Source organism: Oryzias melastigma, linkage group LG12 (genome assembly GCF_002922805.2).
Source record: "Oryzias melastigma strain HK-1 linkage group LG12, ASM292280v2, whole genome shotgun sequence".
Taxonomy (NCBI): Eukaryota; Metazoa; Chordata; class Actinopteri; order Beloniformes; family Adrianichthyidae; genus Oryzias; species Oryzias melastigma.
In genome coordinates, this window is record NC_050523.1 from 14,053,686 (window position 1) to 14,074,001 (window position 20,316).

Genomic DNA, 20,316 nt, shown 5'->3' on the forward strand with positions numbered 1-20,316 from the left:
GTCTTTCAAAGAAGAGAAAAGGTGTTGTGCAGCATGATGAAAGATAATCCTTCTAACTTGAGAGAAGAAGTTTACAGCACAGGGCTTCTAATAACCCGGCTGAAAACATGTTGGGTTTTAGCTAGTTATTTTCATATATTGAAATAATCATATGACCTATAAAATAAAAAATTCCCAAGCAACAGCAGTCGGTTTTGTGCCCTCACCTTGGGTCACAAGGTCTACCTCCCATGTTTTCTGAGACCTTGTCACACACAGCCAATTATGTGTGTTCTGCTTATATAATTCTAGGCATTTATATATTTTAATAACAAAGCAGCAGAGATCATGCATGATTTGAAAGTTTAATTCACCGTAAAAAAAATCCCATCCCTTAGAACCTTTAAAAGCAACTGTATAAAGTGTTTAAAAACATAGATTTTCAACGTATTTTTAAAAATTAGACCATCGGGTCAGTGAAAGCTCTCCTTCATCAGGGTGATGTTATTTTGAGGTTGAGAATTTTCTTCCTTGAAATATTTAACAATTCAAGTAGCTTTTGTCTGAAAAGCATTAAAAACCAGCTGAACCAGCATTGTTTATAGTAGTAGTTTACACTGGTATAGTGAGGAAGGTGAGGAGCCAACCTCCACCTCATAGTGACTCCATTCATCCTATCAAGTCCCAGCAGTTAAATATCTAATCTATGCTTTAGGGTTATTTAGGCCAACTTTAAGCTTTATTGAAAAAAGAAAGTTTCAACTCTGTCTTTAAAGATAAAGATGTATCTGCCTCCTGAACTACAGAAAGGAATTGATTCACAAAATCCCGAAAGTAAAGACTTTGCTCCCCATTCTGGTTAAGAAAATTCCAGGAATTAATACTGCCGACTCCAAATAAGGTGTTCCTCATCTAAGATAGAATGCTATTTTTATTTTATTTTATAGCTTCATGGTCAAATAGTAGTGACATTATCTTGAAATATATTATACTGAAAACAGGCAAGCAGATGATAATGATAGGTTAAACTAAAACTTTTGAAATATGATCTCTCCCAACAATCATACTCAGAACTCCGGCAATACTTTTTGTTATCAGCTGGAGGCTTTTCAGAGAAATTACCTGATGATGAGGAACTACAGAAGCACGATCTAGTTTTTCATTGGCTTTCTGTGACAGCATGTTCCTGATTTTCCAAATAATGCAGGGATGAAAGACGACAGTTCTGAGAAGCAGACTCACAAGTAAGTTAAAAGTCCACATCAGAAACCACGCCTCACTCAAACTGGGTTACTGCGATCTGACCAACTAAACCTATAAATTAGATTTTTTAACTTTAGTTTTGCAATTATATAATTAAATATAATCATTTTTTTATTTTAGAGGAAAGCATTGTCTAGTTTTTTTTTTTGAAACACTTCTAAAGTTAGAACATTTATTGTAATTTTACATTTTAGCCTTTAACATTGGCATAAGACTTATTTAAATATTTTTCAAAAATGTGAAATTTACTTTATATGCACCCCGCGACCCCGAAAGGTAAGAAGCGGTCAAGAAGATGGATGGATGGATGCATTGATAAACAGCGCCATCCGGCGTATTTTCAGGTTAATGTGTTATTTTACATCTTTCAGTTTTTTTATTCTTTAATTTATTCACTTTTAACTCATTTTAATTATTTGTTTGCTCACTTAAGCTAGATAGTTCAAAAACTTGTTCAGTATATATTCAAAAACAACAACAAAAAATAAATAAATAAATGAACGAATGAAAGAAAAACATTTTATGTTAATATTTATTCAGTTGTCACAGGAATATTGGAGTGGATCTTCTCTTCAAAGCTTTTTCCATTCAGAACAGATGATCTGCTTAGTCATTATGTGGTCTTTAATACTCATAAAAGAGTGTAATTTAGTTCTTTGGAAAAAATGTGGACTTAAAGTATGATCAAGTTTTCCCACAGAAACTATTTCTCATGTTGTCTGTACTTAATAATACAGCATAGTATACAGATCTGTATATTTCCTTAAGAGACCATGGAACGCAACACAACATAAAATGTTTTTGAAGCATGTGCATTTAATACACAAATATTATGAAACGTATTTGAAAAAAGATCAGAAGTTATAACTTTGTTTTGACTTTTAAAATGATAAGATAAATACTTTAGTTATCTGCAAATGTTTGGAAGTGTGCCCTATTTTTTATTATTTTTTTATTTTTAAACAAATGACAGTATAATAAATATGTTAAATAACGTAAAAAAGATCTGTTTTTTAATTAAAATTAATGCATTTGGGCACGTGACTGCAAATAATCAAAGCGACAGGCCTTTTCATACTGACAAAAACCAAAAAGCAGAAATCACTGTTGTCAATCCATGATCAATAAAGTTGTATTTGAAAAAGGTTGATGTGACGCACCATTGCTTTGACATATAAACATGCTGTTCCTTAGTTGACAGGCTTTTCTTTAGACCAATCAAAACTGCCCTATGTCATGAAAGCGCCCAATAAACAACTGGATTTTAGTTTGTAAGGCGGGCTTTAAAAGTGGGCGTGACATAGTGGATAGTAAGAGGAGGTCAAATCCACAACTACAGTTTGAATAGCGAAAAGGGTCAGATAAACAAGTACATAGCGGTTAAGTATGCATTTTAGATTTTATATTTCAGCAAAAAGATTTATTTAGGATATTTTTTCGGGATGTTCGTGAGTTTTTCTGCTCTAAAATAGTAGAAGTGACAGATGACTTGCTAAGGCTAACGGTGCTCGTCTCGTGTTCGCACACGAGGGTGACAAGCAGCGTTTTCATCTGACCAAAACAGCTCCGACTTTACGACCCGAAAGCATCGTTCTTCATATATATGTATGATGCACTGTGTTTCTTCTCGGGGCATTAATTTTTTCCTAAAGATCTTTAGATAACCTTGCTTCTGCGAAGTGCTTTCTGTTGTCGTTATCCTGGGATCTCGTGTCACAGCCACAGCTGTCATGTTTCACTCTGTTCCCCGTCGTCCCGTCTGCGAGATCGGCGTAAACACAATGAGGCTCCAGAGCTCCAGGTCGTTCAGGCGAGCCGTGGAGGAGGGCAGAGAAAAGCTGCAGAAGATCCCGTGGCTGGGGAGGAACGTGGGCCTGCTGTTGTCATGGCTCCAGAGGGCAAGTGTGGGTGCCAACGAGGCCGCAGGTCAGAGAAGGAAGGGGCTGCTGTCGATATTTGCGGACCACTGTGGCTTCGTGACCGGCCAGAGGCTCCGGCGCGCTTGCCAGGTCGGGGAGCTTTACTCCAATATTTACTCCGAGCGAACCAAGTGGACCCTGGTTGGGAATATATGGCGCAGATTTCAGAGCAGAAACGCTCCCACGGGGAAGCTCGTGGCTGCTCTGGCTGGGATCTTCATGTGGGAAAACGAGAAAATTCAAGATGAGGAAATGCGCAGGTAAGCAACCTTTATTTAAACTCACAAAATGTTATATGACAGTCATTGTTGTAATAAATCTCAGGGAATCTGCACTCACATGCAACTTCTGACTCTCAGAACTTTGAATCATTCAGCTATAAGTGCATTTATTTATTGTTAACACACGATTAAACAGGTGAAACATGGAATACCATTGTAAATAATAATACTACAGCTGAAAAAAGACACCATAAATGCTCACTATTCTCTGATTCGTCATATTTATAATCCTTTTTTGAAGGTGTGGACTCGAACTGCAGGCCTTGGAGGATGTTAAACGTATGTACACATCATCTGGAACTGTGAGCGGACAGCCAGATGCCAGCTGGGAAGTCGTGATGGAGAAGAAAGATTTCAGAGTGTGGAAGAGACCTATTCCCAACAGCCACCTCTATGAATATAGAGGTCAGCCATGTGAATGCACTCATGACCAGCACAGAGCTAAAAGCAGAGGAGGGTTATGTGAAGGGGCAACCTCTTATGCGATCTCTGTTTTTGTTTTTCTTCTAGTCTTGGGTTCATACAACGATGTCACTCCAAGACAATTCTTCAATGTGCAGGTAAAGTTTTCTGCAGTATTAAAGTCATTTATTGGCTGAGACTGTTTACATCCAAAAATAAAGCCGGTTGTACTTAAGCAAATGAGTTTGGTTCAGAGTGGAGCAATCTCATGATGGAGACCATTTTCTTCTGTATTTTATACTGTGATGCTAGCCAGAAAATTCCTCTAGTGCACTGCTGGACTGTCCCCATTAAGCTATTGTAAATTATAATGCATATTTTTTAACTTTTTGAGCGATGCATCAACTGAAATATCTGCTTTTTGATGGCTATTTATCCGTAAATGTTCTTTGGTCCTTTACTCTATTTGCATGTGAAGTTGAATTTTGTGAATAATCTAAAAAAATTTGAAAAGCATCAAATGATCACATTTTAAATGGATGTTATGGGCGGAAGGGTTGATTGTCTGCCATATTGTTCCCTCAAGTGGGTCTCACCTTTAGTGTTTGTCCTTTTCCAGAAAAATTCTAGCATTTCAGCTCTTTTAAAAAAAAAGTCTGATCTCATTTTCCCCAGTTGGACACTGAATACAGGAAGAAGTGGGATGCCTTGGTTATTAAACTTGAAGTGATTGACAGAGACTCGATGACGGGCTCTGAAGTCGTGCACTGGGCAACACACTTTCCTGTAAGTTGAATGTTTTTCCTAAATATCTCTTCTTTGTGGATTTTTGTTATTTAAGCAAATATAAGCCAACATTTGATGTCTGTTTCACCAAGAAACATTTGTACTGTACTTTTCTTACAGTATCCATTGTATTCAAGAGACTATGTATACGTACGTCGCTATGAAGTTGATATCAACAACAATCTAATGATTTTGGTCTCCAGGTAAGATAGAAAAATGTATAATTTTAAAGCCAAAACAACCAAAACAAGTCAAAACTGACCTTGTTTGTTGTTGTTGTTGTTGTTGTTGTTGTTCCAGGGCTGTGCAGCATCCTAAAGTCCCAGAGAGTCAGGAGTTTGTGAGAGTCCACTCGTACCAATCAAAGATGGTCATTCGCCCTCACAAGTCCTTCGATGAGGTTTGTTTGTAAATGTAATGCTGCACAAATTAGCTGTGAGATCTATGTTTGACTCAGGTTTGGTTTTATTTTCACAGAATGGGTTTGATTACCTGTTGACGTACAGCGATGATCCACAGACTGTCTTTCCACGTTACTGTGTGAGCTGGATGGTTTCAAGCGGTAAGCTCCTTTAATTGCAGAAACTAGATTTAAGTTCAGATGAACAATATTCTACAAAGTTGAATTATTAGATATATTCACTGCACCCCTCATCCTTGCTCATCTTTTTAAAAATCTTTTTCAGGAATGCCTGATTTCCTAGAGAAGCTGCATGTTGCTGCTTTGCGGGCTAAGAACTTGGAAATGGGGATTCATGACTACACAGGCGTCATTAAATCCAGCGACATGAATCGCCCCGCCAACCAGGACCGGCTCAGTGGAGAAAGCGCGCACACAGGTGGTTCTGGGCAGATTTACGCCTGAGGTGGACATTTCATCGACCAGACCCTCATTTGCTGATTTTTTTTTTCCTCTCACTTGCACTTGAGTTCAAATTAAACCCTCCAATCCCACTTTTATGGGTACGCTTACATAAAAACACGTCCATCCAGATGTGAAACAGTCGTGGTCGTCGAGGAGACATCTCAATTGCATTAGTGACGGCATCACTGTTTTTGTAGAAATAAAAATACAAAAAAAAAAACACTTTTTTTTTTTTTGCTTAACCAGTCAATGCCACAGACTATTTTACATAGTTTGATAAAATTGCTTGTGCAAAGCATCACTAACATTAAACATTTCCTATAGTAAAGAGACGCTTTTGGGAAATCACCGTCTTTCTCTTCACTATTTTTGAGTGTCATACCATTTGATAAATGTGGTGCGCTTCCACATAACTGTGGCTGTGAATTCATGCATTGGATTTTGCAGCGTATGACAAGGAAATCTAATCTCTACTTGTTTTTGGTTTCTTTCAGTTGAAGAATTTAACTCTATTTGGCACTATTATTTCAGGTTCCCTCATTTTATATATTTAAAGCACGTGTGTTGTCTGCATGAGATTTCTATGGTTGAACAGGAAAATTGCAAATAGTGCTTTTATAAAGTAACACAGTTAGAGTTCACTGAATTTAAGATAATTCTGAAACTTTTTTTTCTTTTACACAGATTAGTACAGTTCTCATATTTTCCACTTACAGAGTGTGTGTGCTGAGAGATGCCAGCTCTCTGAAGTTGAAACTTCCTTCAGGCATTAGGGGGCATAGTGTCTTATAACAACCATATAAAGCCTCGTGTGAAAAGCAGAGAAACAAAACAGTGCCCTTCCTGATGCAAAACCTGCCCTATCCATCCACTAGTTAATACAATTTCCGTTTGTCTAATTTATACTCCATTCAAATTTATGTTTGTCGAAGTGAAATGTTCACTTTTTGTAGTTATGGGTGTGTTTTTTTTCCCGTGGTGTTAGTTTGTCAATAAAAAAACAAAAAAAACATAGACTGGACTGGAAGACAAGCTCTGTTAAAAAGTTTTAATCATTATTTTTTTAAAGTTCTGGAATTTTGTGATTTCTCAAAGGTCACCCTATATGTATTGGCAAGAAACTGTATGAAAATGGTGTACAGAAGGGGCCACATGGGGATTTAAATGTCGCCTAAATCATTAAATGCAGTGTTTACAGCCTGTCAGACTGGCACTCCGATATCCTGTTGTGTTTAAAAGAAAAAGAGCTTCATGTTAAATTTTAGGCAGAATTTGTGGAACATTTTAATGACTGTTCCGTCTTTGTGCTATGCTTCTTTTTTTTTTTCTTTTTTGGGTGAAGTTCCGTGTACTAATTCACCCTAAAGTGTGTCAAAAGTTTCATTTTTAGAATGTCTCAACATCTAGTAATTATGGCTGTGTGTGATTATGATATATTGAATTTGTTTGTAATAAAATTACTTTTTTTTTTCTCAGATGGTCAAACTAAACTGTGAAATTCATTTTTAACCTAATTAAATATGCCATATTTTTTGCCGACAGTAAGCATGTGTCTGAATGTAGCAGCCAGGGCTGTTATTTAAAGATACCAGTGTGCCACCTGCAGTTCTCTACAGGGTTTTTTTGGTTATTCTTAACCAGCACGTGTGGTTTACTGAGCTGGTGTACTCACACCCCAACAATTACATAAAATTTGAAATAAAGGAGTGACTAACCAGTTGAAATGACACCACTTTGTGTTCCTCTTATCATTTCGCCTTGTGACTGTAGAGTGACTTTGTCCTGTCTTGGCAAAGTAAGAGATTAGCGGCGTGTCTGTTTGAAACAACTGTCGTGGTCCACTGTAATGGGATAATCTGTGGATGTGTTCCCAGTCTGGGGGAAAGGTCGGTGCCAGATTACATGGAGGTCCATCTGAGCTGCTTTGGGAGAAGACGTGGTCAAATCACAGACTTGTCAGGTGTTTGACAAATGTTTTAGGCAGTCATGATGAAACACATCATTTCCTATTTTTATGAAAAGTGGGGGAAGTTTGAAAAATACTGTTTTTTCCTTTTATTCCTGCCATTGTTTGAGTATCACTTTCACTGCTTTCAAATTTTCTTTAGGATCTATAAATCTCTCCTGTATTTCCCACCTAGACTCTTTTTGAATCTGTGTTCCCTCACCGTAAGTTGATCCCTCTATTCAGGCTCTTTGGCTATCAAGAAAAATGCCAATGATTCTAATAAATAATAGGTTTGTAGTTTTGGAGGATTTCTTTAAGTTTTGTCATATTTAGATTTTTAAAATGACAAATAACTTACAAAAAATGTTGGCAAAAATGATTTATTAAAATAAGCTTGAAGCACATTTAGATTTTTTTTAATGGATTAAACATCAGTGTTGCTGTTTCTATTTAATAGTAAAAGGAGAATAAACATGACTGTGTATCAATGTCATAAATATAGAAAGTGTCATATTTCATTTGACTTTCTTACTCTTTTAATTCAAGTAAAACTGCTGCAGCTGGAGACTTATGTGGCTCAGGTCGCATTTTATTTTGAAAGGAACTTGTGTGTGCTGCTTTCATAGGCAAATAGTCAAAAGTGAAATTGATGTAAAGAATATAAAATAATTGTACATATTTAAAAGCTAAATGCTATAAATTAATAGCTACAAAAACAAAGTGTATTTTTCTGAACTGTGATTTTTGTAGCTCTCGCTCAGTTTTGGTTATAGGAAACTAGACCAAATAGCTCTTTTATTGTTAAAGGTTGAAAATCCCTGCTTTGTAACGTCTGCTTTTCTCACCATACGTGTGTGTGATTAAGCATACTGTGCAGTTATAGTACAGCACGGTGACTACAATTGAACAAGAAGGGTACTACATAATGTATATAATGTTTGTGTATGAAGAAATTAATAAAAACTCAAAGTTACTGTTTTTCTTTGCATAAATACTAGAAGATTTAAAGAAACCTTATTGAAATAAATAAATAAATAGGTCTTTAAATATACACATTTGATTACAAAAAAAGGTATCCTAAACAGAAACAGATTTTTTTCAAACAAATCCTTTGAGAGTCACATAGAACAACATGTTCACTTCATTCTTAAAATTCAAATGCAAATAATTTACCTACATGTCTTTCCACATTTCACTATAGAAGATAGCCAGTTTTATCGTCATCAGCAGTATACTAGAATAGTTCATGTAATCCACGATGCGGTCCCACTTCCTCCTTAAATTCCTTCCCCTTTATTTATTTTCTTGGGTATGGACTAAATGATGATCGGTGATTTAAATGGTGACACAAACATGAAACAAAATCTGGACTGCTGCTGGCTGCTGTAGCACACATACTAATAACAGGCAGTATTTTCACAGGTTTGTCTAAGAAAAAATGCAGAATATTTATCATATAATACTGAAAAATTGAAAGCTCAACTGGGTTCATGGTTTCCCCCTGATGCAAAATTCCACACTGCAGAGGAGCAGCATCCATCAATCAAATCCTAATTTTCTAAGTGTGTGCACTCATAGATGCTGTCCTCCTGCTACAACTGATGCAATAGTGCATGTGGGTGTTTGGGGTGGGGTGGAGTGGGGAGGCATATTGTCTGCACTACTGAAACTGCTGTAGTCAATATTTCCACATGTCAGACAAGCAGGGCAGCAAATAAAGTCAATGAAGTCATGATTTAGTTCCCTATTAGCTGAAGTAGCTTCTTCAGTAAAGCGCCCCGACATTCTGGCCCGCTGCCTCGTCAGTGCCATGGAAACTCGCTCTCAGAGCAAAGAAAAGCGTGTGCGTCACTTGACAAACAGTTGATAAACTGTACTTGATGTAACCAAAAGTTTTGAGAGGAAGAACCAAGAGGTTGGCAGCAAAAGAGAGATAACTAAAACCAAACGAAGATCCAACTGGAACAACCAAGCCTATATAATTACAATATATAAATAATTTAAAAAAACGTATACATTATTTTTTTCTTTATTCTTTTTCCGCTCACTTGATTGGATTTTTCTTATGTGTCCAACATCCTAAACCTGCAGAAAAAAAAGCATCCATCAATTACAGCAAGTCATAAAACAATTAAAAAGAGTCTGTTTTTTAAGGGGGATTTTTATTATTGCAGTACAATCAGTTTGATAAAACACGAACTTGATTTACAAGATTCAGCTTAACACCAAATATGAATAATACCTGTAAAACGTGATCAGCTTATATACCTTTGTTGTTCAGGTTGATTGTAGGAAGGTTTAAGGGTTCGATTTACTGATCCATAATGCGTCTGCGCTAATGACAGGTGACACACAGTGAGAGTCATGGAGAAATTACTATGATACATTTTTTACTGTAAATGGGATGTTTTGCTGCTACTCATCATGAAGAAAATCCCAGCTTTTATCTCAATAGAGCACAAGACTTTGACCTTTGTCTTTTTCAAAGTTACCTTTTTTATTCAATAAAATACACATAATTTTCATTTAAACACACAAGATGTTTGGAAGTTATTTATTATTCATGATTTTACATTCTCACATTGAAATGGTCCTAAAAATGAAAACAAAATCTTAAATTGAAGCTGCTTTCAACTATTTACACAACTGATTTCTTATTTTGAACATTCACTTTATTCACATTTTCATATCTTCAAAATTTCAATAACATGCAAAAAGTTTGATTTATTTTTTCTTTTTTCAAGCAGTTGATCGTTTTGCGCAGAAAGTGCTCACAAGCCTCCAAGGTGCTTGGCACAACCATGGAGAGAGCATCCACTGCATGGTTAGATCAAGCACAATGGGGTCCTGGGCAATGTCAAAAATATAAAAATACCTAAAAAACAACAAAAAAAAGGTCACACAGCACCAAAAATGTCAAAAGTCAAATGTATAAAATTTGCATGCACGCTCAATTACCAAAAACCCTTTTAAAACACGACGCAAACTGCAAAAGCTTCCTTTTGGTTTTCTGTTAGGATATTTCCACTGCTTAGCCGTCTTCTGAAATTCAAACTTCACAAAAGACTAAAAGGTATTTGGCAGAAGATCCAAGATTTTTCGGAGAAAGAATCGTGAAGTTGCAAATAGGGACCACTGCAGTATAATAAAAAAAAGGATTAGTCATAGGTCATGCTCACTGCGGAAAAAAGGGCTACACCCTTCCTGCGCACGAACTGCGTCAAACCACACCCTCTCATCCTTCTCGCCCAATTCTAACGGACTTTATTGGAAACTGTACCTAATCGTTTTTGTGCCTTTCTTCAGTCTAAACACTAAAATACTCAACTTTTTCTACAAATTTTCATGGAAAAGCTAACAAACGTTTACCCAGATAAATAACTTCATGGTTATCCAGTTATCAATGTCAAAGTGATCAAACTGGATGACCTTGATGGGAATCGTGGCTCCTCATTGAGTCCAGACATCGAGTTTTCATAAAAATTGACTTTAAGAGACTTGGTGACCTACTGACCTTGAGAAATACACTCATATCACCACTGTCCCGCTAAGGACATCTCCTCAACTGAAGGACGTAACCACTTTTGTCGTTTCAGTCCTAACTGTGTTACCGTTCCATGAGTGGAACGTAAAAGAATCGTGATACGATCAAGTTGAAGGAGCCGTTTCCCCAAAATGCTTCACAATCTTGTTACCTTCTCCTGAGTCTCTTTCGGCTCCCCAGGGACAGTTTACTAAAATGAGATGATGCTGTAATCAACTTAGAGCCCAGATAACTGAAGCACTTTGTGTAATGAAATGATGCCATGATGCATATGAATGCAACAAGGACAAATTGGAGTGACCAAATGAACCCAAAATGGTAGTACTTTGGAAGAATGGTAAAGGTAGTGGATTGAGGAATGGAAATGTTCAGGACAATACGGTGAGATCAATGGGATGATTTTAGTAGATGATTATGACATGATGTTGAGAATTCTTACCTTGATTTTGAGGTTTTTCCCCCAATGTGTTTTCTTGATGAAGATCTTTATCGTCACATCAATTAAAACTATTTAAAATGAATAAGGACATATAGGGAAAAAGAAGACATTGGATCCTTTTCAAAGTCTGACTAATTTGACAAACCAGTTAAACGTTATAAAATTAACCAGATTGATCTTGCTCTTATTTTGGTAAAAACGTCTAAAGTTGTCTTTGGATTTTTGGGGAAAAAAACCCACCTTTTCCATCCATCCAGTGGCCTAAAAGTTGAAGAAAGACGTTCGCGGCTGAGTCCGGAGTGGAAGAAGTGGGCGCCGTCTTGGGGGTCTTCCCGCTCGCTCAACTGGAGACACTCTGTCCAGAGTGCATCCTCAGCACCCTTCAAGTCCCCAACTCCTGCTCCTCCTTCAAGCTAGGAGGGGTTGGTAATGTTGTCTTGGGATAGGTGCAGTGGCAAAGAGGACTTGGTCAGTCTGGGATTGGATGGTAGTTGGGGAGTTTGGGTGGGTCGCTGGTTCCGCATTTCATAAATATTAATACAGAGTCCTCCCTTTCTAAATGGGTAGATTCTTTAATTTTGTTAGAGGGGGAAGTGCTTTATTCACTTAATGGCTTTTATTAGTGCCCGGTCCTCAACTCTTTCATTAGCTAAAGTGCTGCTATAATTTACAGGGTAAAGGGGTGGGGGAGCAGCAGTGTCTGAGGAGAGTTGATCTTGATGCTGCTGTTGGACAGACATGCATCGCCTCCCAACACTGCAGCTATAGTGAGGAGCACCTATTTGCATAGATTGGGGACCCAAGTGTTTAACATCAAATAAACTCTTGATAGAAGGCTCTCCGAACTAATATAGTGGCGTGATCGAGTTGACCTTCAGGATGAAATTGACTAAAACGCCAGGACAACATGTAAAACATTTCTCTTAGCAAATGGTGGCAGGTATTTTTTCTTAGATTCAAGCCTTTTAAATATGTACACTGCAAACATAATTGGATTCCTTGATCAAAAATCTAATTAAAAGAGTTAAACATTGATATGAAATGGCATAGAAAACAATGTCTTCTATGACTTAAATCTTTAATCATTTGATTCAAATGTCTTTCATTTCCACCTTTTGCAGACATGTGCAAGAACCTACTTTGCAACTCAGTGCTTTAGTAGCTCCAATGCTGCATATTGGAAAGAAAGTCTGCATAATGGTTACATCCATCACGCAAAGTCTGCATAATCATTTACAAGCAAAGCCGCCATGACTGCAATCAATGCAGGCACAAAATGGCCGATTCGTGTCGTGTGCGGCTCCCAGATGTTTGCACAGCTCGTTCGGAAGACTATTTTATATTTTATGGATGCTTGTTTCTTTCTGAACAGCTGGTATCTGATGACCCCAAACAGCAGTGGAGTGAATGAACTGATTAACCTGAGTGGCTGTCCCCACCACAAAAAAAGGGTGTGGGCCAGCAGTCTGAAAAACTGCCCCCATCATCACTGCCACATAAATCACTGGGCTGTACAATGCTTTCAAATGGAACCTGCTTTTTCACTTCTTTTATCCAGACGGGGGGAGATGGCCTCTTGATGAATTCAACAAGGTCACTTTTTGGGAATTTTTTAAAAATCCAGATTTGAATGCAGTTTTTTCTACTTTTTATATGCATAAATGTCTCAACGCTCCATCTTTTAAGAGTTTTTTTTTTTTTTTTTTTTGAGAAATTCAGAAAATACACATCGAAGACATATGAAAGAGAATCAAAGGATCAAATATGGTTTTATTGTTGGGACTTGTTCTTATACAATTTTAACCAATATTCAATATGAACTATGCATTAGGTTAAGAACTGTAGATTTGCTTTTGATATAACACATTTACATTTTTTTTATTTCACATTCAGCCAAACAATGTGGATCCACATAACAAATGTCCTGACGGACATGTCGATGATGCGCTGAGAGGCCGTAAAGGCGACGTGATGCAGAGGCCATGCAGAGATTTCAGATCCTTTTTTTACTTTTTGACCAGCTGAATCACGTCTTCGTCCTCCAGCACGTGGTCCTTGCCCACCTTTTGAGGGTTGTGTTTTACTGAGGAGCCCCACACGAGTGCACTAGAAGAAGAAAGAGAAAGCTTTAACATATAAATAAATATAAAATAGAACCCCACCCTAAAAATGAAAAAAAAATGACACTACATTAAATCCTTGATTGCACTGTTCAGCATTTCGGTACGAAAAATGGTTTTACTATGACGAGAAATAATCTAATGTCAACCTTTATAAAAAGCCTTCTAAGTGCATGTGACACCGTTTGACCCGTCCATTCCCTCAAGGACATTTAATGCACAGAAGCAGCAACATACAGACAGATTAATGACCTGAGCTCAAAGACTTTTAGATGCTGGTTAAAGAAAATCATCTCAGATCCAAAAATAAACTTCAATCAATGCTTCATCCATCTCTTTCGCCATAAAAAGGAGGCTATGATTAAAGTGACTGAGCTATTTTAATGACTGATGCACAAATACGCTTTTTTTTCGCTAGACCACAGGCATATAGTAATAGTACTTACGTTTGGGTAAAAGCCAAAAAAAAAAAAAATTATATGAGCAACAAGATTACAGCTTTAAGAACAAGAGACCTTTCCTGTTCACTGAGACTGCAACGGGCAGTACTTTCTGTTTTAGCGGTCGATGTGTCTTGTAAGAAAATGTTTAACAGCCAACTATTTTACATCTGACACGACTACGCCAATGCGTTCCAGCCAAAATACCCTAGGTACAAAATTTCTGGTAAGTGTGAGTGACACTCAACATTATGCAGTCTTGGATCGATGTAGAAAAACACATTAGATGCAGCTACTTGGTGCATTAACCCTAAAACTGATCACTTCTTTTAGTGAATCACTTTTCTATAAATCTGCGTAGGTACACATATGACACGTATGTTGACATTTATTTCAAATATCAACAAAGACTGCTTTCATGCTGCCTGCATAGCTGGGCTTTGTCGTAGTAGTGCACAGTAGACGATTAATGTTTCCCATACGTGTAGCATAATGCTGCAGAATTGCTGTGCCTGCTGTCTTTTTATCTGCATAATAATAAAGATTGCGCAGAAACGTATGTATTAGATGCACATATTGATTGATATATATTGATTAAATGAAAACCCTAAAGTGTGCCACTTGTGATTTGAGACAAGAGCTGTATTTTTGATGTATGTGACTAATTACATGCAGACTTAAACTATGTTAATAGGTGGGTTAAGATAACACAATAACCAGACAGATGTTTTATTTAGAACCTTTTCTCTGATGCATGTAAAAGAGTGGAAAGCATGCCACAACATCATAATGAGTTCAGATGCATCTATCATGCAGTCAGGAGGTCTAATCATCTTAGTTCCCACAGCTGACCCACACTAATGCAATATTGTTCCAGAATAATGGTCTAACATGCCTTTCTTTGTCAAGGGCTTCAGAGTGAAAGGTGGAACCCAGTAAATAATCATTTGAAACCAGCTTCATGTTTGGTATCACTTTAACCAGTTTTATGTTTGGTACCAGCTAATGAGACACTAACAAGACCTTTTTTTAATTTTATTATGAGGGTGTTATTAACTCCTTTGTAAATCACTGTTCATTTAACTATTATTTTTGAAGAAAAAAAAATCATTTATACGTTTAAAAAATTCTGGAAAAAATTTGTATGATTTTTAAAATACTGCTGCCTAAAAATGAGTATTTGAACACCTGTCTACCAGCTAGAATTCTGACCCTCAAAGACCTGTTAGTTCACCTTTAAATAGTCCACCCCCCTTATTATCCTAAATTAGAAGCACCTGTTTGAGCTGGTTAACTGCATAAAGATAACAGTCTACCCAGAACAATCAGTAAAACTCAAACTACTAACATAGCTAAAACCAAAGAGCTGTCCAAAGACACCAGAGTTAAAATGCTAGACCTCCACAAGGCTGGAAGGACTACAGGCTGATTTCCAAGCAGCTTGGTAAAAATAAAAAAAGATCAACTGTTGGAGCAAATTCATAAGAAAATGGAAAAAGCTAAACATGACTGTCAATCTCCCTCAGACTGGGGCTCCATGGAAGATCTCACCTCGTAGGATCTCAGTGATCCTAAGAAAGGTGAGGACTCAGCCCAGGACTGCATGGGATGAGCTGGTCAAAGACCTGAAAAGAGCTGGGACCACCGTTTCCAAAGTTACTGTTAGTATTACACTAAGACGCCATGGTTTGAAATTATGCATGGGACGGAAGGTTTCCCTGAGTAAACCGGCACATGTCCAGGCCCGTCTTAAGTTTGCCGATGACCATTTGGATGATTCAAGAGACTCATGGGAGAAAGTCATGTGATTAGATGAGACCAAAATAGAACTTTTTGATCTTAATTCCACTCGAAATAGTTGCAGGAAATAGAATGATGAGTACCATCCCAAGAACACCATCTCTTCTGTGAAGCATGGGGGTGGTAGCATCATGCTATGGGGGTGTTTCTGCATATGGGACAGAATGACTACACTGTATTAAGGAGAGGATGACCGGGGCCATCTATTGCAAGATTTTGAGGAACAATCTCCTTCCCTCCGTTAGATCATTGAAGACGGGTCGTGGCTGGGTCTTCCACCAAGACAATGACCCGAATCACACAGCCAGGATAACCAAGGAGTGGCTCCATAAGATGCATATCAAGGTTGTGGAGTGGCCTAGCAAGCCTCCAGACCTACACTCAAAAGAACATTTTTGGGGGAAGCTCAAACTCAGTGTTTCTCAGCAACGGCCCAAAAACCTACTGATCTAGAGAAGATCTGTGAGGAAGAGTGGGCAAAAATATCTCCTGTGGTGTGTTGCAAACCTGGTGAGAAATTACAAGAAATGCTTGAACTGTGTAAACACAAAGGCTTCTAAACCAAATATTAACATTGGTTTTCTCAGTCGTTTAAATATCTATTTGCAGCAGTAGCAAACAAATAATAATGTAATATGATTTCCATTTTTTTAGATTATGTCTCTCACAGTAGACATTCACCTAAGATAAAAATGTCAGACACCTTCATGATTTCTAAGAGGGAGAACTTGCAAAATCACAAGGTGTTTAAATACTAAGTTGCCTCACTATATATTAGGCTTTATCTTAAGAGTTTCTATGGAAACATTAAATTGATAAAGTGAGTAGTACACACTAATGCACACTTGATTCAAGCTTCAAGTGCAAAGAGGACATCAATGCAAAAAGACTAGTTTTTGCTGCAAGTCAATTGTGAGATGCATATTACCACCTTCAGTTCAGCCCATTTCTCCAGGGTATAAGGTCTGCTCACTAAGAAGAAAGACGTTTGACCGCAAATAATGTTTCAAAGCCACATAAACTGCCTTGGAATCTAGTTTTATAGTTCTTTAGGGAATAACTCATTTAACCGTAGTGGTTTCAGTGCCAGACCCAGAGAAATGGACTTCATAAATGCATTGTCCAGACTGAACATGCTGTACTTTAACTCCTCAATTGGGAAACATGATGTAGGAGATTTTTTTCTTCTTCTTTTAAATTAACTGAGACCTCTTCAGTGTTCTCAAGTGACACAGTTACGGATAATTTTGTGTCAAAATCTTTATCTTGTGCAACAATACTTACTACTTCAGCTCTTTGATGAGGTTTTTGTGAATCTTTAAGCAGAAATCCTCAACAGAAGTTCGTTGATCAGGGAGCACAACAGGAGCTGTGTAATCAGGAAGCTGTCCTTTGGGTTTGGTGTAGCTGCAAAAAAGCAAATTATCATCAATTAGCTTAAATGTTCTGTAAAAGAAAGAACTGCAAACATTTAGTTTCTGCTAAATTAGCCATTTAAATCCCAGATGACCCTTTGCATTCACAGCCTCCACTTACATGCGCACAAGCTTAAGGTAATCCCACATCCTCTCCAGCAGGTCATCAAAATTCCAGCGGTGGTGGGCTGAGATGGGGACACAGTGTGGCACCTTGTAAATGATGTCGAGCTCTTCGATGGAGATTTGGTCTATTTTATTTAAGACATAAATGCATGGGATGTAGACCCTGATGAGACAAGGACAAACAGGGGGGTAAATGTCCAAAAAGCTGCAAGAAAACAGTTTCTTTTAATACGTGTCAGTTCTGTAATAAATTATACTCTACGTTAATGCAGTCCTGGTGTGTGCGGTCATAAATCACAAACATAGAACCCACTTAACACAGTACACAATGCTTTAAAAAAAAAAAAAACTTGTTCTTGTATATCTATACTTTTGAGTCAGCACAAGGTATGATAGCTGGATACTGCAAAGTATTTTTTAAATACACCTGCACTGGTGTCATTGGGTTCACATGTGACTCCTTAATGGCCACACACACAGGGAATGAATGGGGGAGGAGCACTGTGGCACTTCAGTGGCTTACCGATTTCCCTCCACCACATCAATGAGGTCATCGGCGGTACAGTCGGCACGCAGAGTGATATCCGCGTTGTGGATCTTGTATTCAGCCAGGATGCTCTTAACCGTGTCACCGTCGAGCTCAGTTTGTGGACACTAATGATGGACAAAAGAATATTTGCACACAATTAAACCCAACACTGAAGAATGATTTAACCTTAAATCTAAAGATTTAATAACACAAAAAGATCCACAGAATCATAAGCTGGCATTTAGAAAACACATTTCTACTGTTTTAAAGCTTTTAAAGTCAGAACAAAATTTTAATATATGGAGAAATTCTTGCTTTGCTGCAGGAATAAAAAAAATACATTTTTGGTAAGAATTTTTTTTTTTAACATAGCAGCATTGCTTCATATACATCCCATAGGAATACATAATTAATTCAAATATTACTCATTGAATAAAACATTTATTAAATGTTCTATATTCAAACAGTCAACTTCTTTTTTACGTTACTGTGGAAAAGGTGGCATCAGTGAATGTAAAACCCTGATGTGCCGCGTGAGACATACTGTGGTGGTAAAGTTAATGCCTCCTTTGTCCTTCTTCTTGTATCCAATGTTGGGTGGTTGCTTGTTAAGTCGGATTCCAAAGCCCTCCAGCTCGTGTTCTATTAGCTTCTTATGAACAAGAGGCTTCAACACATCCAGCACTATAAGGATTAGATTGCAGGTTCGAGCCACTAAAAGGCAAAGAAAAGATAACAATGAGTACAAAGAAAGAGCTTTTCATTTCTGCAGTAAGAGGAAAAAAAAAATGTATATCTGGGGGGTTCTAATTTTCCAAAACGATATAAGGTAGGAGGAGTTTAATAAATTCACGAGCGCTTTCAAAACATGATCTGACATAGATATGTAGCCTGCAGGAAAAAACAACTAATAAATAAAAACAAAGGGTAAAATATATCAATAATTCCAATGTGGTAACGTTTGGACTTTACAAGATAATTCTGACGACAAAAAAAACAATTTAAACATGAAAATTGAAACTTCTTGTAGTAGAGAAGCACAATGAGCACACCTGCAATGACCTGTCTGCCTCGGCCCTTGCCATCTTTGGCTCCCTCAATGATTCCTGGGAGATCCAGAAGCTATAAAGGAAAAGGAAAAACACAACTCATTGCAATCCAACCACTCCAAGCTTTTTTTCTGGAAACAGTAAAACAAATATTGATATTTTAGGTACCTGAATTTTGGCACCCTTATACCGAATGACACCAGGTACTGTAGTAAGGGTGGTGAACTCATAGGCAGCAACCTCAGAATAAACACCTGCAAGATTACTTAGCAGTGTTGACTTTCCGACTGAAGGAAAACCAACAAAGCCGACGCGAGCATCTCCTGTTTTTGCGACATCAAAGCCTGAAAGCCACAGAAAAGACGAAATCAGGTAGGCAACAACGATAAACAGAAGACAGTTTAAAAAATTATGTTCAGAAATTAAATTCAATTAAATATTAAGCCTTATTTTAATCACACCTTCCCCGGTTCCACCCCCACTGCCTCCTTTTGGTGTGATGAGCTCCCTTCTCAGTTTGGCAAGACGTGCTTTGAGCAGACCCAAGTGGTGAGCTGTGGCCTTGTTCTTCTGAGTTCTGGCCATCTGCGGGATACAAAGACACCAGTTTGCATTATTGAATGAGAAATGATCAGGTTGACTTCCTTTTTTTAACTATATTTTTTTGGTAAAAAAAAAAAACCAAAAGAGTAAACGGACAGAAGGCAAGTTTATTTCTATACATCTTGTTGACTGATTTAAATCTTCTACACAGTGACAAAATATTGGTAGGTATTGTTGGGTGGGAATGTTTGGAGTTAAATTTTATGATCAATTTCCTTTTTTAATCTTAACATGTACATTTCCTTTAACAGATGTGCAAAAACTACTATTTATTTTAGTTGAACCCTATTATTTGTATATTTGACATATTTTTCCCATACCTTCATTAACAGATACTAAACAAAACAAACAAATAGCGATTTTAAAACTGCATACCATAATCTGATTATGGCAATTATGCAAAAATACATATAAAAGAAAGAACTCAATAGAGGTGGGATTATATAAATCAGCTTCTTTCCACTCCCATTCAAGCAACAAATCGAACTCTACTTGACTTTAATTGATAGTCATCATATGAAATGAATCTGATGTGGTCTGTGTGTGCGTACCATATACATTACTGCAAAAATCTGTCATGATTATAAGTAATTGCACTGTCAAGAAGATGGCATCGTCTTTCTAATCAGTGTAATACTGTACATTCTATCATAAGCGGGTTTGATATGTGTGTTGTTACTTTGTTATTGTAGTATTCAATTGTCAATAATACTTGAAATAAATCAAATTTAAAATAAACAATTACTTTATTTTGTATATTTGTAATAATTAAGTTACAATCTCTATACAGGGAGTTATTTGTATTTTT

General features: G+C 37.2%; 2 protein-coding genes across 2 annotated transcripts in view; one reads left to right on the forward strand and one right to left on the reverse strand.

The window, feature by feature from the left end:
- Positions 1-2,506: 2,506 nt before the first annotated feature.
- Positions 2,507-7,224, forward strand: stard7 (StAR-related lipid transfer (START) domain containing 7). The gene is made up of 8 exons (XM_024299179.2): positions 2,507-3,421; positions 3,684-3,847; positions 3,953-4,002; positions 4,520-4,630; positions 4,751-4,833; positions 4,931-5,030; positions 5,108-5,192; positions 5,317-7,224. Exons 1-8 carry the CDS (start codon positions 2,973-2,975, stop codon positions 5,493-5,495), a joined length of 1,221 nt encoding a protein of 406 aa, XP_024154947.1. The 5' UTR covers positions 2,507-2,972; the 3' UTR covers positions 5,496-7,224.
- Positions 7,225-13,176: 5,952 nt separating this feature from the next.
- drg1 (developmentally regulated GTP binding protein 1) overlaps positions 13,177-20,316 on the reverse strand; it is an 8,227-nt gene continuing 1,087 nt past the window's right edge. The window contains exons 2-9 of the mRNA XM_024299180.2: positions 19,367-19,490; positions 19,074-19,249; positions 18,909-18,978; positions 18,401-18,570; positions 17,851-17,981; positions 17,323-17,490; positions 17,071-17,193; positions 13,177-13,532 (exon numbers count right to left, since the gene is read on the reverse strand). Coding sequence (XP_024154948.1) covers positions 13,433-13,532; positions 17,071-17,193; positions 17,323-17,490; positions 17,851-17,981; positions 18,401-18,570; positions 18,909-18,978; positions 19,074-19,249; positions 19,367-19,490 — 1,062 coding nt within the window. The 3' untranslated portion in view covers positions 13,177-13,432. The remainder of the gene's footprint in view (positions 13,533-17,070; positions 17,194-17,322; positions 17,491-17,850; positions 17,982-18,400; positions 18,571-18,908; positions 18,979-19,073; positions 19,250-19,366; positions 19,491-20,316) is intronic.

What these genes read in the sequence shown, in the direction of transcription:
- stard7 (XM_024299179.2), top strand. Translation starts at nt 2,973, where the DNA reads ATGTTTCACTCTGTTCCCCGTCGTCCCGTCTGCGAGATCGGCGTAAAC. An exon ending in CTCACAAGTCCTTCGATGAG is followed by an intron (nt 5,031 to 5,107) that starts GTTTGTTTGTAA and finishes TTATTTTCACAG; the next exon opens with AATGGGTTTGATTACCTGTT. An exon ending in GAGCTGGATGGTTTCAAGCG is followed by an intron (nt 5,193 to 5,316) that starts GTAAGCTCCTTT and finishes AATCTTTTTCAG; the next exon opens with GAATGCCTGATTTCCTAGAG.